The 27,928-nt window shown below is 39.8% G+C and overlaps 5 protein-coding genes across 5 annotated transcripts in view; 2 read left to right on the top strand and 3 right to left on the bottom strand.

The window, feature by feature from the left end:
- LOC114426098 (obg-like ATPase 1) overlaps positions 1 to 4,785 on the bottom strand; it is a 35,925-nt gene extending 31,140 nt beyond the window's left edge. Inside the window, exons 1-3 of the mRNA XM_028393258.1 lie at positions 4,647 to 4,785; positions 4,444 to 4,532; positions 820 to 963 (exon numbers count right to left, since the gene is read on the bottom strand). Of these exons, the coding sequence (XP_028249059.1) occupies positions 820 to 963; positions 4,444 to 4,532; positions 4,647 to 4,661 (248 nt within the window). The 5' untranslated portion in view covers positions 4,662 to 4,785. The remainder of the gene's footprint in view (positions 1 to 819; positions 964 to 4,443; positions 4,533 to 4,646) is intronic.
- Positions 4,786 to 7,726: 2,941 nt separating this feature from the next.
- On the top strand, positions 7,727 to 10,120 carry sp9 (sp9 transcription factor). Its single transcript, XM_028393257.1, has 2 exons — positions 7,727 to 7,883; positions 8,401 to 10,120. Exons 1-2 carry the CDS (start codon positions 7,863 to 7,865, stop codon positions 9,697 to 9,699), a joined length of 1,320 nt encoding a protein of 439 aa, XP_028249058.1. The 5' UTR covers positions 7,727 to 7,862; the 3' UTR covers positions 9,700 to 10,120.
- Positions 10,121 to 11,683: 1,563 nt separating this feature from the next.
- Positions 11,684 to 16,948, bottom strand: cirsr (corepressor of RBPJ and splicing regulator). Its single transcript, XM_028394307.1, has 10 exons — positions 16,792 to 16,948; positions 15,974 to 16,068; positions 15,645 to 15,718; positions 15,490 to 15,503; positions 14,895 to 14,947; positions 14,766 to 14,814; positions 14,264 to 14,384; positions 13,479 to 13,585; positions 13,114 to 13,199; positions 11,684 to 12,843 (listed from the first exon to the last, which is right to left on the bottom strand). Exons 1-10 carry the CDS (start codon positions 16,861 to 16,863, stop codon positions 12,135 to 12,137), a joined length of 1,380 nt encoding a protein of 459 aa, XP_028250108.1. The 5' UTR covers positions 16,864 to 16,948; the 3' UTR covers positions 11,684 to 12,134.
- A 350-nt stretch (positions 16,949 to 17,298) lies between these two features.
- Positions 17,299 to 19,910, top strand: scrn3 (secernin 3). The gene is made up of 8 exons (XM_028393319.1): positions 17,299 to 17,387; positions 17,538 to 17,709; positions 17,826 to 18,007; positions 18,124 to 18,323; positions 18,651 to 18,863; positions 18,942 to 19,104; positions 19,194 to 19,374; positions 19,472 to 19,910. The coding sequence occupies exons 2-8, from the start codon at positions 17,554 to 17,556 to the stop codon at positions 19,631 to 19,633; spliced, it is 1,257 nt and encodes a 418-aa protein (XP_028249120.1). The 5' UTR covers positions 17,299 to 17,387; positions 17,538 to 17,553; the 3' UTR covers positions 19,634 to 19,910.
- Positions 19,911 to 20,061: 151 nt separating this feature from the next.
- gpr155a (G protein-coupled receptor 155a) lies at positions 20,062 to 27,722 on the bottom strand. Its single transcript, XM_028393318.1, has 16 exons — positions 27,455 to 27,722; positions 26,755 to 27,245; positions 25,277 to 25,676; positions 24,590 to 24,758; positions 24,348 to 24,503; positions 23,766 to 23,849; positions 23,526 to 23,646; positions 23,353 to 23,437; positions 22,964 to 23,054; positions 22,671 to 22,872; positions 21,981 to 22,070; positions 21,760 to 21,890; positions 21,526 to 21,621; positions 21,380 to 21,444; positions 21,146 to 21,280; positions 20,062 to 21,012 (listed from the first exon to the last, which is right to left on the bottom strand). Exons 2-16 carry the CDS (start codon positions 27,182 to 27,184, stop codon positions 20,817 to 20,819), a joined length of 2,451 nt encoding a protein of 816 aa, XP_028249119.1. The 5' UTR covers positions 27,185 to 27,245; positions 27,455 to 27,722; the 3' UTR covers positions 20,062 to 20,816.
- Positions 27,723 to 27,928: the final 206 nt, after the last annotated feature.

The following is a 27,928-nucleotide window of genomic DNA, read 5'->3' as shown; positions in this document are numbered from 1 at the left end:
AGGTCAGATAAGTAAGATGAACCACCAACTTTGCTCTGTGCTTCATGCCGCAACCATTTAACTCTGGTTTGATTAGTGCCGAAGAGGTCTAGAATTTAAGGCCACTGTGATGGAAGAACCACAAGAGAAAACAAAAGTGGGTGGTGGATGAGGTACCTAACACAAATAAAGCAACTGTGTCAGGAGGGACACAAATTCTAGACTCCTAGGTGAAGATCAGCAGAATATTGCAGTTATAATGGTTCCTTGATCAGATGACAGATGTGCTGTTCTGGCATACAGTAACGTAATCCACCAAATGTGTCATTCATTTGTGAAGATGTGCTGGTTTTAACATTTATGGACAACAGTAATCTATGGCATAGAGCTATAAGATATCTAGATATAGTCTAGACTAGTAATAGCTTGTAATGTACATGGTAGAAATAGTCTTTTCTTGAAAGGTAGACAGACTGCAGAGCTTTAAACCTACACAACATTGTGTTATTGTATGCATGGATACTGGTGTCATTATCAGTAAACACAAATAGTACCTGTTTTGCATGTGTTGGACTAGCAGTATAAATCATACACAGTATAGAATGGAAAAATCTGAATCTGAACCTGCTTTAACAGCCTCTATAAATGTATATGATAACCAGGTTCACATACATCAACAGTTTCTCTGAAGGAAGAGGAGCAGTCTAACATTATACAGACCACATCACACAGCTACATGTCAACATCATGGTTATATGTTTTCTCATACCTATAGCAGGAGAAGCGCCACAGACTACAGACCTGAAGTGTGAATAATACGTGAATGATGAGACCCCATACCTGGCAGGTTTGTGGAATTGGCAGAGGAAATCATAGCGTTCATCTGGAATGGGCACTCTGCTTTCATTTGGGTCAATGGTGCAGAAGGGGAAATTTTCAGCTGCTGCCTGACTCTTTGTCAGCACATTGAAAAAGGTTGACTTCCTGAAAATAAAAACAGCAGTGAGGTCAAGACGTCTGAAAGGTGCTGCTGTGTAGAACCTGATGATTCAATAGCATGATCCAGAAACACTTTAGCTATTTATGCAAGACTGACTTTATTTTTGTATTTTCATGGAAGAAAGAAAGGTTACTCTAATGGTCAGAATCTAAGCTCTTGAAACAAAAATAAAATACTACGCCAATTACAAGGTTAGATAATCCCATAATGGATCAACTGTTTGTGGGATTGAGGGGGCTATTTACATTTCTGATTGATCTCAGCTGTTGAACAGGATCAGCTGCTTCATGTTGTGATCACAGAGAGATTTATTTTGTACAGCACAAGCCACTCAAGTGTACTTCAAAATCTACAGACAATGGTGAGTGTCTAAGAGTAATAATGGTGTGGCAGTTAACTATAATCCAGGACTTTCCATCTTTGTCCCCTCACTCAGTGCTTCACATTGAAATGATTGTTTGCTAAGTTCTATAGGCATGAAATTGCTGGCGACTGCTAAAGTGCATGTATTAATTCCTAATATAAAGCTGGGTTGATTTTCTACTTGACGGCTGCTCCTGGGTCACCTTGGTGGAAGGAAGGAATCCACGGCAACATTACAGCCACTCACAGGTGTACAGTTTTAATTACAAACACAAAGGAGAACATGCAAAATTAGTGACTTGATTATTGTGCAATTCTGAGGATAATAGTTGATCAGTAATAACAAATATGAATGGCTGTAACCTATTACATAATACAGATAATTATAGATTGAAATGTACTGTATATACACTATATTGTTGCCATACCATACCATAATTAAATATAGACATGTCACATGACACACAGCACCTACTGCAAGCGTTGGTAAAAGATTCTTTAATAAACTCTATTTTCTCAATTCACAAATCTTTCAAATAAATGTTAAGGTGATTATCTACTTACATGTTTACTCAAAATACTTCTAAACCTTTTGACTTTAGCTTTTTTACGATTATTCTTTCAGGACAAAGATTTTTTGTTAAGATAATAAATCATAGGGGTTAAACACTTTATTGAAATCAACCTCACCAATAGACTTTTTGACCTGTAGATGCTGCTCTGTGTCAAGAGATTAAAACAAAAAAAACAAGTTATGTTACCCTCTGTGATTACAGCCTTAGTGGAAGTGGAAAAACTTAGTGGAACATTTTCAAGTTTGCTTCCCCCACACAATAATTACTAAACTCTGCACATATAATTGGTAGTCAATAATAAACAGCTGTGACCTAAAATTGAAAAACGTCTGACCTTAAACCAGCGTTAGTGAGTCAAGAGTGCTTTTGTTTTTCTTCTGGTAAATTGAGGAGGTAAACACAAAGTTAAGCAGGGATGAGATGCATACTCATAAGAAATGAATATTTCTGCCATTCCCTCTCTGGTCATACTCACATGTTTTCCAAAACATTTTAGTTTTTCGGGGGTTCAGACAGCAGGCAATGTTATTGTAACATTAAAAAGGCTGTGGATGAGAGAGGAGTTAACTCTTAAAGGTCAAAGTTTATATTTCTTGTTTTTTGATAAGTTGATAATAAACACATTTTTAGTGCCATTTATTTTATCAGGTGTGACTTTTGAGCTGATTTTCCTTTAGCTTGGGCCAAAAAATAACATTCAGCAACACTAAAAAAAATCCATATTATTCCATTATTTGTCCTTCAGAATGGTTAAGGTTTGTGTGAACAGCAGTCCATATTAGGACTGATAAAGCTAGTTTACTACCCTGCATGAGGAAGTGGGCTTTTGTTTTTCTGCTTGAGTGCCTTGTTAATCTCCATCATCTTGGTTATATGGTTAAGATGAGAGTCTGCACACATCTATCCACTTGGTACTGTATATGAAAAAAGTTAAAAATACTAGCTAAAAATATGAGTTGATGCTCAGCTGAAGGTGGCAGATATATTTCTGCGACCCTATTTAGGTTTAGGTAGATGGTGTGTATAAGAACTGAGGCTGTTTTGTTGCATCTATTTCTATGAGAAAAAACAACAAATATTTGGCCAGTGTGCAGGAGAATGGCAGTAAATATTGTGAACATGTGCTGCTCCAAATGAAGCTGAAAAGGCTGGTGTACTCTAAAGTTCCCCATGTGTGAAGGATGGTCAGTTACGCCCAGCTAACGGATGCCTGGCATCTGAACATAGTTCATTCATGAAGAAACCATAGGAGGGTTGACAAGTTGTACTTTGACACAAATGTGGTATGGCAGGCCGCAACCTCAGTGAGTTCCACTTCTTATAGCAGGAAGACAGTGTGGTTACACTGCGGTACGAAAGGAAAACACTGGACACTGGAGAGTTAGAGCTTTGTGCTGCAATCCCCAAAACCTGTCAAAACAACCACCAGTACACAGTATGTGGTCACACATATGTGGAGAACCTCATCTGCATATGTTTTTTTTCTCTACTATAACCAGCACTTTACTTTAATTTGAATGTCTGCTCTCATAGTTTTCTTTAGCAGACACGTATTATAGGAACTAAATATGTAATAAGTGACTTCTACAAACACCCTCGGCCTGTCTAAGGTTTGCACGTTACATTTCAATAACTGGATATGATCTTGAGCTCTCTGTTAATACCTGGATACCATCATGGATCTCTTTGCTTTCTTTCTCAAAACTTTCTAGGCTAATGATGTTTTATTGAAAAAATGTTTGAAAAGATGAGCAGAAGACAACCTATCACAGCAGCCCTTTATGTACCTCAAAGGAAGGGGGGGCTGTGTGGATGTCATGAAGGGTCTGCCCTCTGATTATGCTATGTCACTGATGTTGCTGAAGGTCTCAGGAGATGCTGACAAAATGGATTTGTCTGACCAGGTCTGACATGTGAACAGTATGTCAGCCTCTTAACTCACAAATTGCCTGAGATATGACTGTGTTATGTGTCTCTTTCCCTGTGATTTACCCACAGAGCTGTCTAGGATGCATCCTAACCTTTGACCGTGTGTGCTGTGATGAGTGATAAGTGCAAAACAAATGCACAATACACTTCTTTTCTTCAACAACAGCAGAGAGAGGGGAGAATATAAGGTTAAAGTTTGCATGCTATCATAGAGTTTTAATGAAACAGTGAGATAGCACAGAATTAGACTGCTGTTTTATCTAATTAAAGGACACTGCTGTAATAATAGAACCCACATTCATAAACTTAAGGATTGAAGCTAATGAATGCAGGCTACTTTTAACATCTTAATAAATCCATGGGTTTTAATGAGCTATTTATGTGACAGGTTTACACTTAATCATTAAAAACACGGTAATGTGTGAAGCTTTTGGAAAAAGGTGGACTGCACTTTCATTTGAGTGTCTGCTCTTTGCAGTGTACTGTACTCACTTTACATGCTCGCTTGTATGCATTCATATTTCATGGCAGACAAATATAGTGCAGGAGTAGAAGGCACACATAGGAACAACTGCAAAATTAAAAGATTTTACTTACCCAACATTGGGCAGACCGACAATTCCTATTTTCAATGAAGTGCCAAACCTTCCGATCACTGGGGGTGGCTTTTGTACATCATCCTTTCCCTAATAAAGACAATATAGAGATGCCTGCAGTCAGAGAGAGCACTTGCCATTACATAATCTACAATGCATGCTCACATTTTTGAATGGCATCTTCAACAGAAACAAAAAACGCACCTTTTTTGGAGCCATTTCTCACACTTTTATGCTTTTCTCCACACCCGTTCACTAAGGCAAGAAAAACACGTGCATTGACAGAAAATGGGCTAAGCTTATAGTCCTCGAATGCAACCAGTCGACTGCACTTCAACCAGCTCACTGCCAACGCTCAAAATAGAACAGGCAGCCTCTGGAAATGAAAGTTGACACTGTAAGCTGGCGAGCTGACCTACACCTCCAAATTTAGCTGTCAATAATATCGATGCAGGTTGATGAGCTCCTGTAAGATCAACCTCGTGTACTAGTGTTGAAAAGTGGATATAAAAAGCATAGTTAATCCTTAACAGAGGCTTGACTGTATTGTCTGCTTTCTATTAAACATCTGAATCCTCAATCTTGACTGAAGGTGTCTAACACTAAGAGGTCTGAGCAATTCTGCCATGCCATTCCGCCTGTTTATAGCCCCTTTTTTAATTAAGTATGACACTGTTTTCTTGCTGTGGTCGCTCAGAATAATAAGAATGAGCTATGGAATTAGACAGACTTGTGGTAAATGGCAGATGAAATGTAGAGCCCTGTGTAACAAAAAAATAGTAAGTTTTTACAACCTAGAAATATTTATCAGAAGAAGGCACAGTAAGTAAAAACATCTGAAAACCTGTGCCCACTTTTTCTATTGACTGTGTTTCCTCTGATAAAAATGTTTACAGCTTTAGCACAACAGAAATAAAGTAACATCCTTCCTCTCATAGTTTCCTGCAAGCCCCCTTTGAGAGAAACAGGTGTAGCCACACCAGCACACAAAATTACAACAATTAGTTAAACATCCTCAAATAAACTTCCCTCTGCTGAAATACAAATTAAAGCACACAGGGGCACAACCAAAAACCATTGCCCCCATCCGGCAGGCTGTCTAGTTTAACATGCAGAAAATGAGGCTCTAATAATCTGGATTTGAGGCAAGTGAGGCCGGCTTTGTAGAAAGAATTTAAATGAATAGGTCTGAATTAATCATTTATCTTTTGTTGATGGATGCACCCCCACTTAGACTCATCACAATAGATGCAGAGCGTTTTGTTCGACCAAATAAATCATTCCCATTGTTTAAGGTACATTGATCAATCTAATGGCTTGTAATAGGCTCCTAATTGCCACAGAGAAGTGCTCACGAATGGAGTCCAGAATTACAGATTCAGCTCAGAATTTTTTGACTTGAATGACAAGGCAGGATCGTGTTCTCCACTAAAACATATCCTCTGGAAAATATTTTGTTATTCTAGGATAATGTGTTTTCTCTACAAATACATGTAAACAAAAAAAAGACACAATATTATCTGTGCATCCTGTGGCTCCTTTGGATTTTGTAGGGTCCAATATGAATGTCACACTGCTCAATATTAAGACACAATACTAGACATAATATAGTATACAAAAAAAAAACTATTATTTTTTTCCAGTCCAAAATCAGGTTTTTATAAAACCTTAATACACATTTAACTGAAGGATAAAACCATTTAGAAAAGAAATAATATTGGAAAACTGAACTGAATTTAACACTGGGATTAATTTAACTTCTTTAGCAACAATCAACTGTGCTTATGTAGAACAGATATTTAATACTGTTAACAGCACTCTGCCAAATTGTCATGATTGCAAAAATGATTCCATTTTCTTGGCAGCGCTCAGTATTTGATGAGGCTGATTTTTATTCACCCTTCCAAAGGTGGGGTTTTAAAGCAGAAAAGGAGTATTTGAACAAATTGCGCCTGTGTTTACTGGCAGCATTCACACTCTATAATAGAGCATTATTTGCCCGTTTTGAATACTGTAATGCACATCTTTCGGTCAAGCCTTTCTCTGGAAAATTGCTTTAACTTTTAAAGGGATGGTGAATCACATCAGAGCAGGTCAATTTTACATTGTGCTATTATCCTTGAGGGCTTTAACAAGCTATGGAATATGCGGGCTTATGAAATTGTCATATTTAAGGAACAAAAAAATAAATATATTAAGAAGAAAAATGTCGCGTTTAAAAAAAAAATACTGGTGGAAAATAGTATCATCTTCATTGTGAAGAATTTAATTAAATGTGCGATTAGGCTGGCGTTAAATTTGAATCCCCAGTTTAAAGACACGCGTCCTGGTAAACGGGTTAAATGGGGATGAGTGGCGGCCGTACAGCAGGTAGCTGTCTGCTGGATGCTGGAACTTTTTTCCACCTATAAAACACTTGTCTTTTAAAACAGATCTACTACATGCGCTGACAAAGCGAGCAGTCATTTTTAATTAACCCCTTGCCTGCACGCCCCCCAACAAGTAAGCGGGAGGAGGAGGAGGAGGGGGGGGCACACGTGTGGCACGGGCGCGCGCCAACACGTACACACGCACGAACAGAGACGCGCGTAAATTTTGCTTGAAAGTTAAAAAAAATCTAAAGGAAAAACATCTAAACAATTAGGAGTTATGTCCTCCTTTACTCGGATATTCTTTGACATGTCCTAAATAATATCGCCGTTAACGTCCAAATGTCTCATTTTTGTAAATAAACCCCGGACCATGGATGAGAATTGTTGCGTTAACTGTGCCACATCTAACCCAGGAGGAGCAGCAGCAGCAGCATGCAGTGGATGTAGACTGCTTTCATAAAGTCATCTCCAAGTTTATCTCTCACACTGCTATTCTGTGCTGAAATCAACAACTTCTTAATGACGTGTTGTCCATGATCTGAATATTGAAAATCAGAAAGGGAAGTCTGGAACTAGAACAGTGTCGCCACAATCCACAAAACGCTTAGAAAATTAATGAAACGCTTACCTCCTGGAGAATTGACGTGTGATCTCAATTCTGCAATGAAGGGAGACATTGAGGCTTCGTGTGAGAATACATAAAAATAACTGTATGCATTAAAAAAAATACCAATTCGTGTCTTGTATGACAGTCTGAGCAGAGGCAGCACAACAGATGATTGACGGCGGGGCTTTTTGGTGTTTCTGTCTGCGGTCGACTCTCTCATTGGCTGACTTCAAACCCCGGCCACAAATGCAGCTATTAGATTGGCTGTGCGTCCTCGCCAGCTGTACTTCAAAGAACACGCTCACTACAACTAGGTAGTGTTGAGAGCTGCGAGCCAAGAGAGAAACCGTGTGACCCGAGTCAACACGGGAAATCTGAATCAAATTGGAGCCATACAGCACTGAAATCGCAAACACCCTCATCACTGCACAGACCCCGGATATGGCTACGTCTATACTTGGGGTAAGTCTCACTTTGTATTTACGCGTCAAAGTTGTGCGTAAAGTTATTGTTTGTCTTCTTATGGTTGCAGAAGAAATGTTTGTTGTCTTTGTAAACATGCGTGTAGATTCACTAGTGTCTTTTGTACTCTTACTTATCACGTGTTGACAGCTGATAGTGTTGATTTGCTGTTAAAGTGATTCTTTATTGTCCATACATGCTGGACAAACAGTCGCTCAAACTTTTGCAGTGACTTCAACATTTTCAGCCCAGGACAGTATTTTGACAAACTCCATAAAAACTGTTCATTGTTATTAAGCAAGGCTACAATTTTGAAAAAAAGAATACTTTTGTTATATTCGTTTTTCCTCTTTCCAAAATGTCTGAGATAACTTACAAAAAGAAATAGATGTTTTTAATTAATTTGTTGTAGCCATGTTATGTTGCGCCATAGCCGTTGTCTCCAGTTAAGTGAAAATCTTGCTCCATTTGTCATCATGTTTTAAGTATTTCTGTCTCTGTGTATGTGTGTTTTTAGGAAGAGCCACGGTTTGGAACTACACCTTTAGCTATGCTGGCGGCAACTTGCAACAAAATTGGTAACACCAGCCCTCTTACAACTTTACCTGACTCCAGCGCGTTCACAAAAGGTGGATTTCATCCGTGGAAGAGATCCTCCTCCAGCTGCAACTTGGGATCCAGTCTACCCGGCTTCACGGTGGCAACAAGCCGCGCTTCGACAGGACTAACACCGACCAGTGGCACAGGCAACAGCGCCTTTTGCTTAGCCTCCACCTCCCCGACCTCGTCTGCATTTTCCACAGAGTACGGCGGTCTGTTTTCCAACTCTGCGAGTGTCACGACGCAGGAGTCTGGACAGTCAGCGTTTATTTCCAAAGTCCACACATCAGCAGAGACTCTGTACCCGCGGGTAGGGATGGCGCACCCGTACGAGTCGTGGTACAAGTCGGGGTTCCACTCAACCATCTCTGGAGATGTTGCCAACGGTGCGTCCTCGTGGTGGGATGTCCACACTAACCCCGGCTCGTGGCTCGATGTCCAGAATCCCGCAAGTACCCTCCAGACCTCACTGCACTCCGGGACCCCGCAGGCTATCCACTCTCAGCTGAGTGGCTACAACCCGGACTTCTCCTCGCTGACACACTCCGCCTTTAGCTCCACTGGAATCAGCCCCTCCGCGTCGCACCTACTGTCCACCAGTCAGCACCTGTTAACGCAGGACGGTTTCAAAACAGTCATCCCCACTTACACAGACGCTTCTGCCGCCAACGCCATGATTTCAGGGGGCAGTTCAGGAATAAGTAGCTCCTCGAGGTCGTCCAGGCGGTACTCCGGCAGAGCAACATGTGACTGTCCAAACTGCCAGGAGGCTGAGCGACTGGGACCCGCCGGGGCCAGCCTGCGGAGAAAGGGACTCCACAGCTGCCACATCCCGGGCTGCGGTAAAGTGTATGGAAAGACATCTCACCTCAAAGCGCATTTGAGATGGCACACCGGCGAGCGGCCTTTTGTCTGCAACTGGCTTTTCTGTGGCAAAAGGTTCACTCGGTCCGATGAGCTCCAAAGACACCTGCGCACCCACACCGGCGAGAAAAGGTTTGCTTGCCCGGTGTGTAACAAACGCTTTATGCGGAGTGACCATTTGAGCAAGCACATCAAAACGCACACAGGAGGTGGAGGAGGAAAAAAGGGGAGCGACAGTGACACCGACACCAGTAACCTGGAGACCCCGAGGTCCGAGTCCCCTGAACTTATTTTGGAGGGTGTAAACCCCAGAATCACTGTTAAGGATCCGTCTCCTCACGACGAGCCCTGAGGCTTCTGTCCAAAATCAAACCACATTCAAAACTGCACAGCAATGAAAAACGGGTCCTATCTGACAGACAATAAAAGGAGAAAATGTTTCCGAAAGCAAAATCTAAAAAAAAAAAAAAAACAAACTATTCTCCACTGGCGTAACGAGTATTTCATGCGTAAAATCATCTAAAGAAAACAGAGTGATTCACTGTAGGCCTCGGGAAATTTTTAGGAGACAACTTGAAAAATGAAACGGATGCTTTGCTAATGACAGTGCGCGAAACCTGTTGAACTTTGGTTGGACAATGTGAGTTACATCTTGTATATTGACGACTAAACTATGTGTTATTTTCCATGTAAATGTTAGGCTATGATTGTTTTGTTCGTGTTGGTATCCTGGAAATCAGGGAGTTTACTTTCGACGCACTTTGTGGATATGTATGTACACAGCTTTTTAAACTTTGGTTAACCATTTTATTTCTTTGCTTAAAAAAATCTATATATAAATGTTTACCTGTATAAAGTCACACGTATAAGACTTTCATTTTATCGTAATTAAAACATCTCAAAAAAGGCTGTAACTGTGTGATGTAGATTTTATATTTTTTTGTTTTTAATCTAAATGTTATTTTATTTAGAAATTTATTTTAAAGCGTGAGTGTTGTTCATTGGCCAGTTTTTCTTAAATTCACCTATTTTTCCCTATGGAATAAATCAATGTTTAATGCCCCGGAAAAGAAATTTCATGCCCAAATGAAAATCTTGTTAAATGGTATTAATTATGACTTGGAGCACATTGCAGCCCCATGTGTCTTGTATTTGCGATTAGGGATTCGTGTCTTATCAAATATCTAATTAATCTCCGAGACATCTTTTGTTCAGATTCACTTTATCGGGGGGTTTCCAGGGGGGTTCGCTGACAAAGGTCCCAGAATATTTATTCTAATTGTCCAAATTAACTGCTTTCATTTGCATACCAATCGATGGACCGAGAATAAGGATATGGCTTCTCTCTCTCTGTGCCAGAAACCACACAGAGATGTTATGGGAACAGTTTTTTAAACTTTAGAAAAAAAGAAGGGGGCAAAGAGTCACATGCAAATGTTGGATTTTAAATGCTCTCTGCACAGCGCAGTCAAACGGTGCCTGCATGTTATTTGAATATCAGTGGCCCCGTATTGAAAGGGTTCAAGGATGCTCTCTGACTTCTTTGTGCTTACCCAGTGCAGCGTCCGACTCTCAAAGAAAAAGCCGGGGAATAATTACAGCGTGAATCCAGGACTGGGAATACGTCATGGAAAAGCATCTCATCCAGACACCCTCTCTTTTTATGAAGAGGATGTTAAATTGACCAGAAGGCAATAGAGGGAAATTATTTTCATTTCCTTTTGTGCAGCAGCGGCTTTAAGGAAACGGCCAGATACTGAAAACTATCAAATTAGACTTCCAATTTCAATTGAATCAAAAATATAAAAATAGATAAACACGCAGCAAACGTTCGGTAAAAATGCTAAAATGTAATATTTTTATTTAGCAAGTTAACTAAAATTATTTTTAGACCAAATGTAATTATTTTCAATGGGGTCAAAATTGTTTATTGACATTTTAGAGAATGAACTTGAAAAACAGACATGGATAAATTAACGTGTCTACATATTCTTCTATAATATCCCCATGTCAACATATAACCTAATATAAGACAATATTAGAGAGCAGTTTTCCCGCTCTGCGCGTTTGTTATTCTTTTGATTTTTGTTTATTTATCGTCTGCGTGTTTTGACAAAAATCCAATTCATTTTTTGTTTGCCGTTTAACACCCTTAAAATGTCTGTTTACTGTGTTTCAAAGGTTTGAATTAAAATTATGTAATTTAAATAAAAATAAAAAAAAGATGTTACTTTGCACAAAAGTGTATGAAGTTTCTCTCAGGCATTCAGACCTTGTAGCCAATATACTGGGAGTAATACACTAACGGCTTCTCCACAGATACATTTACACCTCTGTTCTCATGGAATCTATGACTTTAATGCATCTAAACAAAAACGCATAAATTTAGAGGTTTCACAATTTAATCAGAAAAGATTTTTCCTCCCAGCAATCAACACCTTGTTTTTGTTTTTTTTCAAAATACAATTAGGAAATTGGGATTAAAAAAAAATGCAGCAACGGAACTTGTCTTTTCTATGGGCAAGTGACCACGTCCAACATTTTCCCATCAACGGATCAGCTGCAAATTGCCTCCAATGGTAATCTATTAATTTCTACCCTTTCATAGAGTACAAGGCAGCATCAGAGTGCTCTGAGCTGCAACCACCTATTTTCTGTCGACTGCTTCCCTCTACTGGACGAAAAGGAGACCTCATTTTTTAAACACAGGCACATATACTACTTAACAGTAACTGCAATCACAGGGTTTTTGCTCAGTATTGTATGAGGAATAACAACATAAGAAAGTTACTGCTTTCTCTTTGTTCTGTCCTGGCTTCTCTCCCTTTTCTCCCTACTCCTACTTCTCCCCCTGCCCTCCCGTTCTCTCCTCCTCTCTCTGCTTCTGCTCCTCCTGTCTGCTGTTCTGTCTCTCCTTCCTTCTGTGCTACTTCTGTTCCTCTCACCATCTCTACTGTGACATCTGTCTTTACCTCCATCCTCCCTACCTCTCTCACGGCTTCTACTTCTTTCGAAGCCAGACTTGAAGCTGCTAGGTCTCTGCCTGTCCCTGCTGTTGGGCCTCCTCCTCTCCACGCCTCCCTCCAGCCTACTCTTGTTCTGAGGGCTACGGCTGTGACTCCGGCTCCTTCTCCTCTCTGTCCTTGTTTGTCTACAATCTCCAGACTCCTCTTTAGACCGCCTCTGTCCAGCGTGAGGGCTCTGTGACCTGCTTCTGTGAGAAGAGGCCCTTTTCTGACTCTTGACTTGCCGCTCACTCTCGGAGCTGTTATCCCGACAGGAATCTTTTCTCTTGTTCTTCTTTTTCTTTTGGCTCTTGGACTTGCCCTGACTGTCTGAATCTGAGTCGCTATCACTGCTACAGCTGCTACTGCCAGAGGAATCTGTCGAACTGTCGCTGCTTTCATGTTTTTTCTTGTGTTTTCTTTTGCTTTTCTTCTTCTGTTTTTTGCTCTTCTTTTTCTTGGCCTTCTGCTTTTCCAGACGATCAAGTTTCCTGCAAAACAGAAAAACAAACACTTGATTATTATTCTTTAATAAGACAGCAACATATGAACACATCATATAAACGAAAATATGTGTACTGGTCAGCAAATATATGATCATTCCAATTGAAAATAATCATTTACCTGCTTATAGAATCAATATTAAGCTTAAAACATCCAAACCAGGTCAGGCATATTTATATAATCACATGAATTGATACACTTTCTCAGACTTTTATTTTAAAAGTAGCTTAAAGCTCGCACATTGTGTCGTGTTTTACCTGAGGAGTTTCTGTTTCTGTTTGGTCGACAAGGATTTCAGAAATTCCACCTCCGGATCTTCCTCCTCATCACTGGCAACAAAGTCCTGTTAAATTAACCAACACAAGAAGTCAAACCAACAAAGCACATGCAAATACAACTCTCATAAGCAGTAGGATCTATATTCAATCACAACATTTCTCAAAATTCCTTTGTCAATGCTGTTCACTTGACTGCACTTGTACCATAACCAACTCCTTTTCTGCAAATAGATATAGTTCCAGAACAAACCAGAGCTAGTCCTCTCTCTCTGGGGAATAGTATAAGTGTGTGTTCCTATATTGTCCTATGTGCACAAAGATGACAGTGTGAGGCAGACAATTACCTGCGATGGATCACAAACAGTAGAATTCCTACCAAGGACACATTTTTTCAGGGCAAACCCACTGTTTCGCATCTCCGCCATTAACTCCGAGGGGTGCATCGACGGACCTGTTGGCACAAATCACAGCCTGAGTCCCATTGATGTCAAACCCATACCATCCACTATCTCCACAGTGGGAATTTCAGAGGCGGCTTTGTTAACAAAATGGGACATCAAATCAACTCACTCCACTTCCGGCTGAGCAAATCATACAATATCATTCACTGCCAAAGCAGCATTTAGGGGAATCAGAATACACAATAATTACATTTTTTCTCTCGGCACAGGAGGGGGACCATTACAGCACTCCACCATCAACACCACTGACTGGACTCTCCCAGGGTAAACATTATTACTTTACTACTCAACTGCCTGATTGCAGAAGTCAGAATCAGCTCAAGGCTGGGAGCTCCAGCTGAAGCCTGAGAGCAAAGATACAGTAAGTGTACGTGCTGCACAATGTGGGACAGACAAAAGCTTCCCCGCTGTCACACAAATCCAACATTTTTTCTTTTCGGTTCTTTTGTACTATACAGGTTTTTTTCCCATAACATAAGTAACAGCAAAGCTGGTTAACAGAAATAAAATTCTCTCTCTCAGGAACCAAATTTAAGAAATTAAAAATATCCGGGGTATCTGCATAATACTAAAACCTGTAATAGTTAAGGTTTGGACAAGATCCAAGTACATATCTAAATCTGGTTTTTCAAAAAAAATGAAGATTTTTTAATAATTAACTTGTGTACCTGCTGTCTCTTCTGACGCCATTGCGTTGGCATTGATACCCGACAGTCCGTAGAGAGGACATTCTCTGTCAGTGTTGACGTGGCCCCACTTGTGACATTTGATGCATCGGACATTGCGCACCTTGGGAAGTGAAAGACAGAAAAGACAGCTGACTCAACACAAGACACATGCATAACAGTTTAAACAAAACCATACACTATGAACTGTTTACAAAATTATATCGTAAATATAAGGCAACATACAGACTTTTTATTAATCACAAATTTAAGTTTTACTTTGGAAGATGAGTGTGTATAATTCACACGTGTAATTAATATGACAGTGTTTTTGATTCCTAAAATATAAATCAGCATCTATATGCATATACATATACATAGCTTGACTGTAATAGTCTTCTCCTTTACTGTTCACTCTGAACATTTCACTTCTTTTTCATTTAACTAACTAATGCCTTTTTTAACCATTGCAATGAAGTTAGCTTAAAAAAAAATCTTCTCTCACCTGGATTCCAAATGGCTGATCTCTAATATTCATGTCATCCTTTGCATACCTATGAGATACAAAAAAAATTAACACATTAGCTACATTAGGCAGGGGACCTAAAACTTGTGTAAAAAAAAAGTAACTTACTTCTCTCGGGGAGCCCCCTTTTGCCACTCAAATTTATATTCTTCTTCCCCCTCCTGGAAAAAATGTCATAATGAATATGAGTACATAAACATTTGTTGCTGTAATAAAGTGTAAATCAAACAAACACAATACAACAACTAAAATACTAATTCATTTACAGAAATGTGGAGATAGGAGTTGAGCACAAACATGGGTCAAAGACACAAAGTGCAGCATTTTAGTTGTAGTCTGTTATACTTTCATGCCTCATTTAAAAAAATCTACAAGTAAACACATTAATTTATTGGAGTTATTAGTATAAACAGTGATGCACTGTTTACAGTGCTTTAAAAAAGCATCACTTGAGGTTTTAGGGCATTATGTCTCATTTGTAGGTCTTGTGTGTAGTATGAAAATAACACACAGACACAAAAGAAATCCCCACTTGGGGATCCCCAAAAGGGATACGTCTTGTTTCTGTTGTTGCTTATAAATAAACATTAACCAAAATATTATAACAATGCCAAAGCAAACCTTTATTTACATACTTCAGGGTCCAATAAAGGTGCTTAGATTTATTTAAACGTAGGCTTAGGTTTTTGTTGTCACTACCTACCTCATTCTTTTCCTCTTCAGTGCAGAAGACAGTTATACATGGAAAGAAAGAACAAATACTAAAAATTTACCATTACTTATTTGAAGAGTCAAGTCTTGAGAATAGGTAAATACATTTTAGTAGATCAGAGCAGGTTTGTACAAGGGTTCATTTACCTTTTGACGCTCCAGGTGGAGCCTCATACATGAAATTCAGGCCATTTTTAACACGATCATCACCCATCAACAGCCTAGATGAGGAAAAAAAAAACAACACTAACTCTGGACAGTTTTGACAATATTCCCAAGCACATTGTCTGAAATAATAATATTCACCAAAGTCCAGGAGATAACCAAGTTAGTAAATTTAATGACAAATGAAACTATTTTCATCTGCTGTGTAAAATCATCTGGAAATATTTATCTGGTAAAATGTATGTTTGTTTAAAAATAAATTCAGTATTCATTTTTTAATGGTGATGCATGCTCCAGTGTAATGAGCTAACCTGTTGTTGTAATTGTCTTGCTCTTTCAGATAAGCCTGCATTAGGTCCTCTTGCTTCCTCTTCTCGAAGGTCAGCTTCTGTTCTGCGATCCATACCTGTAACCAGGACAGTGACAGTTACAGCAAACATTCTTCTACTTGATATGATATACTGGGCTGCATGTTATCAGTTATGTCTCATGCAGCCCTGAGGCACACTCACTGTCCTATTCATGGAGATGATAGAATTTACGTCAAAACTTACATAATGAAAAAACTCAAATATTGTGAGATGCAACTTTAGAAGGAATAACATTTACTCTGTATTTGCAGCTTTAATTTAGTGTACACTACACTGCCAATATTGCTAGTTATGGCACTGTATTACTAATGTATATTACTGTCTTTTAGTACACATCCACAATGCACGAACCACGATTTTAGAAACACCACTGACTGACTGAAACGTCCAGACACATGGCTGGTCAACATTAAGCCAAGAATAAAGCGTTAAATGGAACAACAGGAGACTTTTAAAACGTTTAACTTTTTTTCCCAGAATTTGAACAACGCTCCTTTACATTATATTCGACAACCCTACATAGCAACCTTGCGAGAAATTGTTTACCAAACTTAACATTCAAGCACAATAAAAAAAAACTATGTGTAATTTTAGATCAGCATTTTGGGTCGAGTAGTCAGCACTGTGTTAGTTTTTTGCTACGTAGCAGGCTTGAATAGTGTATGTAGCTAGTACATAGCATAGCTCTTTAGCTAGCTGGCTTAGCATAAGTCCTCCAACGTCGAAGGTAGCACCGTTAAATGTTTACTAAACCTTACCTTTTTGATATTTGACTTCGACGCAGGGTGAAAATCCTTCTTACACATAAAATTTGCAAACGACTTCCCCATGGTTGCTAAATTATAGCGTTAGCCAGGTGGAGAACGAAGCTAGCAGGGACACTAGCGTAGCTTCCTTCTACGCAAGTAAACAAGACCGTCGTCAGGAAGTCAGCTTTACGTTGGTACAAACCGAATGGTTGATTTTATGTAGGGGCTTGTATGCAGAAATCAGTTGGAGTGGGTTGGTTTAAATGCACCTATATACATTTAAATATTATGAAACATAATTTACTTAATTTATTACAGCATTTAAATAAGTTAAAACCCTATTTCGGTTGTGTAAAAATGTCATTAATAAAAGTCATGCGTGATGATAACTCTTCCAACAGTGTTAAAAAAACACTGCAAACAGTTTTATTAAAGCTGTGCGAGTGAAACGGCGATAAATACACAAAAAGCCTCTCAACTTAAATATGAAACTGACTTTATTTAGGTCACGTGACCGGACTGCTTCCGTGTTAGTGAACGTGACCTGTTTTCAGACTGAAACACATGAGAACAGAAACTGATACAGACAGTCCGCTGTAGGACAGGTAAGGGTGTGAATACAGATTACCTAGCATTAAATATTACAGTTGAGGCTGTAAAACTATGTATCATCGGTGTGGTGCAATCAGTGTACTAGTGGCTAAGACAATCACAATCAATCTGTGTTAGTGAAGTATCTTATTTGGTTCTCACAGCTACTTTGTGTTGGAAATGCATCCATCTTCCTGTGACACATTTGTGGCTCTGCCTCCCTCCACTGACGGAGAACGCATCATCTTTGGGAAAAACTCTGACAGGCCTTGTGACGAAGTCCAGGAGGTTTTGTGTTTTCCAGCCAGAGACTATGAAGCAGGGGAGAAGGTTGAGGTAGGTGACACAGACAACTGGACCCTCTAACCTTCAATTTTCCACTGTGTGAATGCTCCCAATTGGTAGCCATTAAGAGCTTTTGTCCCTGTCTCTTGCTGTCTTTTTGTCAAAAGTGCACATATATAGAGATTGAGCAGGTTGCCCACACTTACGCAGTTGTGTTGAGCAGACCAGCATGGCTCTGGGGGGCAGAGATGGGTGCAAATGAGCATCAAGTGTGCATAGGCAATGAAGCAGTGTGGGGCAGAGAGAGTGCAGACGATGAGGAGGCTCTTCTTGGCATGGATCTTGTCAGGTAAGCAGGCTGTTTTAAGGTTTTAAATGACATTTAATATAGTTCTTGCTCTTGTCAATTTAGAGTAGATTTGTGAGAATGACACATAGACCAGCTGTGATCTTGTGCTCTTACAGGCTCGGGCTTGAAAGGGCCAATACAGCTGAGAAAGCTGTGGATGTCATCACTGAGCTCCTGCAGAAATATGGTCAGGGAGGATCATGCATGGAGGACGAATGTGTCTTCACCTACCACAACAGCTTCCTCATCTCAGACAGGAAAGAAGCGTGGCTGCTGGAAACATCAGGGAAATACTGGGCAGCTGAGAAAGTGGAAGGTAATCAGAAAAGAATAGTAATAGAAGATTTGTAACATAAGTAAATGGAATAAGTTAATATCTTTCACTGAAACTCGAAGAATAAAGAAGAATAGAACAAGCAAGAAAAGACACATGAAAATACTGACACAATTTGCCCACCAGAGAGCGCTACCTCACTGGAAAATATCAGAACATGTTTTGTCACATCTTCATTCTATGTTACTGTCTGTTATTGCTGTCATAAGTTTAGTCACCATAATAACAACCTAACAACAACCTAAAGTAGCTATAAATGAAGAAAGATGTGAATAAACAATGACTTTTATACATTTTCCCTTTCTCCAGGGGCCTGTCGAAACATCTCAAACCAATATGGCATAACAACCAAGATCGACAAGGAACATCCAGAAATGAGAGAGTATGCACGAAGTAAGGGTTGGTGGGACGGAAAGTCAGAGTTCAACTTTGCCACGGTCTACTCCTTTATGACTACAGCCAGAATAGAAGCCTCTGGGAGTCGATACTGTGAAGGGAAGAAGCTGCTGGACAAGAGCAGTGGTTAGTTGACACAGACTCTACAAAAGATTATCTGTCTTCTTCTACTGTTTATACATGTGTTGATTTTGTTTACTGAAGGTCGCATTACTGCTGAGACTATGATGGACATTCTGAGGGACAAAGACAGCGGCATCAACATGGAGGGCATGTTCATGACAACAGGAAGTATGGTGTCTGTGATACCTACAAACCCTGGTCTGCCAGCGGTCCACTATTTTACTGCAACTCCAGACCCTGAAAGGTTCAACACTTGAACTTTACACACAACGAATTCTGTAAATTAAAGTTGACTGCATTTGTGATTGATCAAATTGTTTTTTCATACAACAGGTCTGTATTCAAGCCATTCGTCTTTGTGAAAAACCTTCATCCTCTCAAGAAGACTTCTTCACCCAGTTATGGTCCAGAGGACCCTGTGAAGAAGAAGCCACGCTTCCAGAGCAAACCTGACCGCAAGCATGAGTTGTTTGTCAAACATGAGGTGGTGGCTGCCATCATTGAATCACACCAGGTTTAACTATCTTGATTCAAAATTGCAATTCAACAAAACTTGTAATTGAGCATTATGAGGTCAGAATCATTCTGACAGCCTGTCTTTTTCTCTATAGGACAGAGGACAGAAGATCATTGAAGGTATGAGGCAGCTGGAGAAGGCCACGATGCAAAAGATGGAGAAGATTCTTTCATCTGGTGTGGAGAATCCTGATGAACTGGTAGACCTGTTTTCAAATTGTGTTCAGAAGGAGGTAGCTGTGTATGGCTTACACTGAGAGGCCTGAAAACCAGCAGCAGTATTCATCAAGTCTGTCGTTAACCTTTTAGTCAAATTCATAAATCCCATGATCATTAAATACCCTGTAATCAACCACTGAAAAAGTTTTCAGAAAAAAAAATCTATATGCAATACATGTTTTGAGGGTTGAGTGGTATAATTTATTTTAAAACAAATAAAAACAAACATAAGCAGTCTTTGACAGAAAGTGTGTGTGACCCACAATGTATTAATATAATAACATAATTTCAATAAAAAGACTATTTACACCTATACTCTCAACATGTTTTGAATAATGAAACTAGCCCTTACACTTAAAAAGCACTTTATCACTATGACTGTACCTGAGAAATGAATTCAGCAACAATATTTTATGGGGGTTATGAAGAGGTTAACATTTTCAAGTACTCACACGAAACAACCTTGTGGTTCAAAAGAGCTGTATTAGTTGTTAGTAGCTGTTGCATTAGAATGAGGATAATATAGTTCAACAGTGTCAGTCAGTGCAATGTCACATTAACCTGCCTGTTACAACTACCAGTTCACTAACTGGTAAAATAAACGGAGCAAACTTTGAAAAGCTAAAAGCTGGTGAAATTAAGTCCCACCTTCCCTTACATGCTTTGGTAGAGCAATGATGAGCTATATGATTTTTTTTGCCTGCACTAGTATTACTTTGTGCTTCACCACTTGTGCAGTGGCATAAAATAAAAAAAGTCAAAGTACACTGACGGCAAAAGACTCCCTTTTCACTCCCTGAAGTTAAATCCAGTGTATAATATTTATCTGAGCAACACTGGCACTTACACAATGACTTTCCAGCACCATTGTGCTCACTTTCAATTTCACTTCCAAATAAATGGATTTCATATTATATCTTAATAAGGTTTTTTTTTTGCTGTATGTGCATAGTCATCTGACACCTCACTGTACCAAAGACGCTGAAAATTCACGTCTCAGAAATTAACCTGGAATTTTACATTTAAAGGCTGAGGTGGTTAAAAACAACACAGACAATACAACTTGTTTTTTGGTTTGGTTTCTTAAGCATTTCTGCAATTTAAAGTTTCACAATCAGTGTCATGTGGGACGTATTCTGGCATCCAGCTGTGATGCTGAACTGCACAGTTAAATGCTGAGCTGACAGAGCAGAACTTCCTGTAAGCATTTACTCCTAGGTCTTATGTGATGAAGCGGTAATAAAGATGACTGTCTTGGAAGCCGTGTTCCTCCTTGAAGTGCTGGAGCACCCCACCCTGCTGTAAACGTGTCCCATAGAGTACTGCCTCACCACGATCCTGAGCCAAACCCACCTGCTGAAGCCATTCCACAAGATCACAGCCAAGAAAACAGTCCACCATAGTTTTCTTACCACACCTGGAAGTCAAGAGAAGCATTGAAGGCACCAAACAAAAGAGGAAAAGGAGACAGAGCCCGGCCACACATTAACACTGCTGTAAGAGATGTGATATGTAAAGGTGTTGTTTTCATACATGTTTTTCGCTCTCACCTTCTCTTTTTTACAATATCATTAAAACACTGTTGCTTGTGGTATTTGGTGAACTGGATGCAGGTCATCCTGATGTCCTCAGGCAAATCAGTCGGTGGCTCTTGTTGCTTCTTTCCATACCACAGGTTGTATAACCTAAAACATTAGAAAACATAAATAACAGCACAAACACAGTTTCCTCCATAGTGCACATATGTGCTTAGAGTGTGCAAACGTTTCATAAGATGAATGTACCTCTTCTTAAAAGGCAGTAATATTAAATGTTTGTCCAGCCCAAAAAGAGCGAAGGAGAGGAACCCCTGTCAACAGAAAACATAAAAGTCATGACTGTGTTAGGACAAAATGCTCAAGACTGTGCTACACTGGTATTTCTCTCTAACCTGTCCATAGTTGGCTAGAGCACAGAAGAACTGCAGTTCCAAGTAGAGTCTACCAGGACTTGGGTTGAAGAGAAGCCACAAGCAGCTGGACAAGTTCTGTTGAATTAAGAAGGACTTTAGGGTTCAAATGCCAATAAAACATCTCTTTAGCTTTTAGAACCAGTTGAGCAAAAGTGACTCAGTAACTGTATTCATTCAGTCTGTGTTGGAGTTAAAGGGGGGTGTTTCACTTACAGCAAGCAGGAAGACTGTCAGAAGCAGACATAGGAGCGTATGACGGGCCACTTGTCTGTCTGTAAATTGTTGGCGCTCCTCCACCTCGGCAAGGAGGCAGTCTGTTGATTCACACCTATTCTCACACTGACCTGAGGGGGGCAGCATAGCATAAACTTAACATATTGAAGCTAGTACAAAACTGCACATACTGTCATGACAGTTGCTTATCAGTGCAGTACCTGCTAGTGTGGTTGGTGTGTTGTTTGCACTGGTGCTGATGATCATGTCAGGCATGGGCTGGGGTGCAGCACAGTCACATATGAGGCACGCTGATAAAGCACCAAAAGAGAAAGATTATATAATTCATATCCCTTCACACTAAGATGAGAGTAAATACAGCACGTGTGTGGCAACTTAATACTGGGTACTGCAGTTATTATTGGGAGTAGAGATAATCTGAAACAGTTGGAACATACATTAAATGGACTTTAACCTGCCAGCTCCCTGTGCAAAGTCTGTTTAAAATTGTGACTGAACTCTTGTATGAATGAAGTAGGAAATGATCTGGAAAAAGTATGCAAGCTGATGTGCGTCATGTCCTGACCTTCTGCACACTCTACCACCCCTCACTTAAACCAAACAGAGTATTAGTGTCTGAAACAATCTCCCATTGTCTGGTAAGTGTGTGGCAACGGTCATTGTTGACATTTCCTTCTAATGTAACACAGGCTCAATTACAAGGAGATCACTGCAGATAACTTGTAGGTAAGATAGCATTGACTTTCTCGTCCTTATCTCTTCAACTTCAGCTTAAAACAACTCACAATTTTTATGGGTGAGAACAACTTCACTGATTATCATAGTATTTTAATAACCCATAAACAAATGTTTGTTGGTTTGTTTTTATAATAAATTGAAAGACACAATACCTCTGTCTACAGATGTGCTGACTGGCACAAACAGAGGTTGGTCTTCTGGTTCTGTTTCAGTCACAAGATCCTCTGCATTGTCAGATAAGGGGTTTCCGTCTTGTTGTTGGTTAATGTGGGCCCAGCTTCCTCTACTTAGGCACACAAGGGAGCCTCCTCCCAGCAGAAAGCTGAGGGCAACTACAACTGTGGTACAGATTATCTGACAGAAAACACATAATATACAGATGTTTATGTATTTTTCTATTACAAATGGTAAAAACCAGGACAATAACTTTCATGAATAATGTTACCTGTAGCTTGCCATAGAAAAAAGCAACATCAATTGTGTCAGACATTTTTTCCCCAAATATGAGCAAAACTGCAGTCACTAAAATGGGAACCCTGTAAAGAAACACATAAGATCAGGGTTAGCATTAAAATAAAAAGGGAGCTCAATGATGAGGTTTAATTATTGCAATATAAAATGTATCGGTACATGTTCACAGATGTAGGTCAAACCTTTGAGCTCTACTTCAGGGCAGGTACACTGGTTGTACTGCTGCCTTGTGTACGCAGTTATTGCCCAAGTTTGACCCTAAAATGTGGTCATGTGATGAGTGTCGACTGTTAAACGGAACTTGTGAGTACAACCTTTGTATAGTTTGGTTTTATTTCTATGTTTATTCTTTCAGAGACTTACCCCCATCCTGCAATGACCAACACGGCAGGTGAAACTTTGACATCATCAAACTTTTTCAGCAGGACAAGTGAGAGTGCTATCAACCCTAAAACCAAATCAACAACAGATATTATCAGAAATATCATCAGGGTAAATGAAAACAGTTTAATGTGAGTTTACTGGATGGTGCATACCTGGCCAAACAAAGGTACTGTAGAGGGAAATGGATAATAATGAGAAAGTCAGGACCTGCCCGATGAAGTTGTCTTCCATCACCACAAACTTCCACAGGATCATCCCAATAGAAGTTAGAAACTAAAAAGATAGAGAACATTGTGATAAATACAGATATATACAAAATACATAAGACTTTTAACTTTTTTTATTAATGGGTAATAACATTCAGGTTGAGAGTTTGCGAGAGCATGCTGTACCTGTGCCAAGAAAAGGTTGACTGTAAACATGTGGGGGAGTCTCTTGAATTTCTTACTTAAAAACATGACACCAATTGTCCACACCTGTTCAAACCAGAAAATACACATATATATAAAATAATGCAAGTTTACACACACATTTGCATATGTGGCTGGGGAAGTTTTAAAGATGTGGTCATATTCTATCATTAAAAAAATTATCAAAATATAGCAGGGGAGTTTCAACTTCCTTAAAAGGAGCTCTGAAAGTGAGAAAGAGGAAGTGGTTCTGTGAGACAGTGAAGCATCTGTGCTTCCACACATCCTCTAAAATGACTGAGATGTTTAATGTTAGTAATGTTAGTCTGCCATAGAAGTTCAAACATCTGTCACGAAACCATTATTCTGTACTTCCTTATGAAACACTGGGATGTGTGTAATGAGGTGCCTAGCTATGGAAATTCAATGTAAATCCTGGAAGCCCGGTCAGGCATTAGAACAGATTTCACTGTGACCTGTGTTTTACACAAACAAACAGAATCAGCTGATAGAAAGTCAGTGTGTCACATTTGGTTACATAGAAATGTTGAAGTTGTGACTCACCAGTGCAACTAAGCTCACTATGCTTATGTTAAAACTAACACTCTGCAGTGAGTGCATCAAAAGCTGAGGATCCATCCAGTGGATTGTAAGCAGCCACGCTGAAACATACATTATTGGAGCTGAAAGAAAAGTGCTGATCACCATTCCAGAGGTTACCTGTTAAAAATGGAATAAATAAATATGTTAGTGTGACATAAAGAAGGATAAAATGATGAAAAAAAATCAGCAGGTAAACAACTTACAACTTCTAGCTCTGCGTTGTAATAAACGGCATAAATGGCCACACTTGGCGCCGTTGGAAACACTCCATAAAGAAAGGCATAATTGGAGAGACTGGAGTGGTTCAAAGCGCTGGTGCTGTTATTGTCCAACAGATCCACCATGTCCTTGCAAATCAGGGGCATTAACAAACTGAAAGTGAAATCAAAAGATGTACCATGTACCGTTATTGGAGCAGTTAGTTAACACTCCAGTGTAAAATGCTGTGCAACTAAATTATTTATATACACTAGCTGTTTGGCCAGGGGACTAAGTGCTTCACTGTACATCACAGGAGGTCTTGCTGTTCTTCCTTCCCGTAAAACTTGGTGTAGCAGCCAATTCCTCCTCTCTGCTAAAGTTATATTTTTTAACTTCCACCATCTTTGGCAAACTACAATATTTCCTTATAAGGAATAATACAGATTTTTTGATTAGAAATTACCATGCTGTGTACTCTTGAGACCTCTTAGTGCGTCATCTATACGGTAAAGGCTTGTGGTGTGAGAAAAATCCAAGTCATCCACACCATCAGCACAAAATAACATGTTGGGAGTACTTTGCAAAGCTCTAACCTGCTGACTCTACATTTCTACAAGATGTTTAATTATAATAATAGGAGGTTATCAGATGAACTAATATGACAATCACATGTAATGATTTCCACTCACAGTTTTGCTGTAATGAGTAATATCAGAGTCACAACTGTGGATCTGGACAACTTCCTCACATGACCCACCATGGTCAGACCTAGGTAGAACAGAGCTGCTCCACCAAAAGAATTGGCCAAGCCATCCACAAACTCAGCCATGATAGCAGGAATCTTCTGGTGCAGGACAAAGTGGGCGATGAGGCCAATGACAACCATGAACACTATGGGGTTCTTTAGGACCTGTAAAACTACAAGTCCCACAATCAGTAGTTTGCTCTGCTGGTGGTTTCCTTGATCCTTCCACTTCTGGATCTCACAGAAGCCAAAGCCAATGGGATTTAGAATCATCAGGGATACAGGTGCGACCAGGTAGATGTACTGAAGGTACTCTGGGTGTGTGCTCTGGTACAGGGCTTCAACTGCGGGTGAAGACAAAAAATGGGTCAATGAACTTCAATACTGTGGTTTCCAGTATTGACAAAACTTACAGATGACTTGATTAAGCAGTGATTCTGCAGGCCAACAGTCATAAAGTTATACGTGTTTGATAAATATGAACAGCAGGTGAATGTCATTTACATGACAATGTTTACTTACTGACAGGCTGAGATTTATGTCACATCTTTATTTATTGCTTTTCCTATCATAGTTAATGACTGATACAAACTGTGAGATGGAATGGTCTGATTTGTTCTGGCTCCAGAAAGAGGGCAGGTCAGAAAAGATTAGAGAACCACCATCATCACAAGGCCAATGATTAACACTGTATAAGAAAAAGTTCTAAAATCACTCCTTTAGATTGACTTATTCTTACACAATCAATATTGTTTATTGTTGTCTCCACTGTATAAACTTTGCCAGTGTCATCACACAAACAAAATGGTTTTAATTGATGTTTACATGTGCAGTCCTAGCTGGGATAGACTCCAGCCCCCCGTGACCATGCACTGCAGGGCGAAGCGGGTTCAGATAATGGATGGATGGATGGATGTGCAGTCCTGACTTCTTTCATACTTTTAAGATGAAAGATACAGAAACTGAGTCAATGACATTACAGCCAAAAGGGCACTTTATGTAAATGTTACCAACACCTTGAGAAAATTATGTCTTATAGGAGTCATTAGAACATAGGGCAATTTCTGAAATGGATGCTAATGTTTATGTTCAGCCTAAATTAAACACCTTTGTAAGGTAACAACTTTTTCATTCCACTGCAGAGTTAATGTGCTATAGTGGCTGAGCCCATACATGGACAAATCTTAATATTAACCACTAGTGTTAGCATGATTGATTTGTCTTTATATGTCTGTAAATGTTTCTATGTGAGAACCTTGCTTTAAAATGTCTCACACCTTTAGCTCTAGAACACTCCCAGTGACTGTGTTTACAGTGTAACAGATACATAATTATAGTTTGAGTTGCATGGATTACTGCTGCCTCAGTAAGTGACACACAGTGTGTTTGTGTGTGATAGGATAAAAAGCTTTATATACTTACCTATAGGATATCCCAAAGCAAAGTCATTGCTTTGTGTGGCAAATATTGAGAAGAGCCCAGCCTTGCTGTATCTGCTGTCAGGATTGGCAACTATCAGCGTGAGGACACAAACAAGGCAAAACACAGACACTTTGGCTATGAGAACGCTCCAGAGGAATGGCCAGATGACATCACCAAAGTCCAGCAGCACCATGTTCTTGAACAGCAGTGCTGGGAGAGCAAACTTGGACACAAAATTCCCCAATCCTTTGGCCTGTGTAGAGGTGATGATGTTTGTCCTGCCTGCGATGTATCCGCACAGTATGATCCCAAAGCACTCCAGGAGAGCGGGGAAGAGCTTGTCTATGGACATGGTGGAGGAGACAGCAGAGGATGCCGGGTCCTCCTCCATAAAGTTGAATGTCCTCACACTGCCAGGTGCCTCCATCATAATAATCCTCCCTCCGTTGTCAGCTGTGATTCCTGGGTTGTGGTCATGTTAATGTCTGCTCCTGTCATGTAATACACGAGGAAGGGGACTTAAAAGCAGCCAGCAATTACAGCCGTTAAACTGACAGGTTCAAACATCCTCTGATCATAGATAACTTTAAAAGCAGCTAACGGCGTTACGAACCCAAATCAACGTGAAATAATTGAAATCATTACAGAAGTCTTAACATGAAGTTAGTCCGCATGCAGTGGCTTATAAAGTTACTCTCACCTCACTGACAGCCGCCGTGCCTTCTTCTGTCCCATGTGTCGGTCATGTTTCAGTAGAAGTAGCCATTACAGTTAGCAGGTTAGCTAATGTTAAGCTGGAGACACGCAGAGACACAATGTGGAGCTACTTACACGACCAAACTTTCGTGTCCACCTAAACACTCCTTCTCACAGCCTTTGACTGAATATATGCTGCGTTACATACTGAAAATATTGCTTAATATTTCACCCAACTTTCATAACCTCCATGATTTGTCAACAAGCCTCCGCCAATCACGTTTCAGGACTGAGGCAGAGGGGCGGGGCTTAGGTTGGTTTCTGTAACTATGCTAATAATCCTCAGGCGGTGTTCTGCAGCTAGCTGCTGTTATCAACCACGACCTTGTAAACAAGGCCGCAGCTTCTCGTGTTAACTTCTTTCGTTTTCTCACTTTGATACCTAATTGGATCAATCGAGCAGTACAGAACTTGCTAA

This window comes from Parambassis ranga, chromosome 21 (genome assembly GCF_900634625.1).
Source record: "Parambassis ranga chromosome 21, fParRan2.1, whole genome shotgun sequence".
NCBI classification, from domain to species: Eukaryota; Metazoa; Chordata; class Actinopteri; family Ambassidae; genus Parambassis; species Parambassis ranga.
The sequence above is the reverse complement of the archived record's forward strand: the minus strand, read 5'-3'. Positions and strand labels throughout refer to the sequence as shown.

Bases quoted from the DNA above. Each gene is read 5' to 3' on its own strand.
- sp9 (XM_028393257.1), top strand. From the start codon at position 7,863: ATGGCTACGTCTATACTTGGG. The intron at 7,884-8,400 runs GTAAGTCTCACT...GTGTGTTTTTAG, and splicing joins TGGCTACGTCTATACTTGGG to GAAGAGCCACGGTTTGGAAC.
- gpr155a (XM_028393318.1), bottom strand. From the start codon at position 27,184: ATGATGGAGGCACCTGGCAGTGTGAGGACATTCAACTTTATGGAGGAG. The intron at 21,891-21,980 runs GTACTGCACTGA...TGCCCCCCTCAG, and splicing joins CACACCAACCACACTAGCAG to GTCAGTGTGAGAATAGGTGT. The intron at 21,013-21,145 runs GTGAGAGCGAAA...CTTGACTTCCAG, and splicing joins GATATTGTAAAAAAGAGAAG to GTGTGGTAAGAAAACTATGG.
- scrn3 (XM_028393319.1), top strand. From the start codon at position 17,554: ATGCATCCATCTTCCTGTGACACATTTGTGGCTCTGCCTCCCTCCACT. The intron at 18,324-18,650 runs GTAATCAGAAAA...CCCTTTCTCCAG, and splicing joins GGCAGCTGAGAAAGTGGAAG to GGGCCTGTCGAAACATCTCA. The intron at 18,864-18,941 runs GTTAGTTGACAC...TGTTTACTGAAG, and splicing joins GCTGCTGGACAAGAGCAGTG to GTCGCATTACTGCTGAGACT.
- cirsr (XM_028394307.1), bottom strand. From the start codon at position 16,863: ATGGGGAAGTCGTTTGCAAATTTTATGTGTAAGAAGGATTTTCACCCT. The intron at 14,385-14,765 runs GTGAGAGAAGAT...TCACTTCCCAAG, and splicing joins ATCAGCCATTTGGAATCCAG to GTGCGCAATGTCCGATGCAT. The intron at 12,844-13,113 runs GTAAAACACGAC...TCTGTTTTGCAG, and splicing joins CAGAAACAGAAACTCCTCAG to GAAACTTGATCGTCTGGAAA.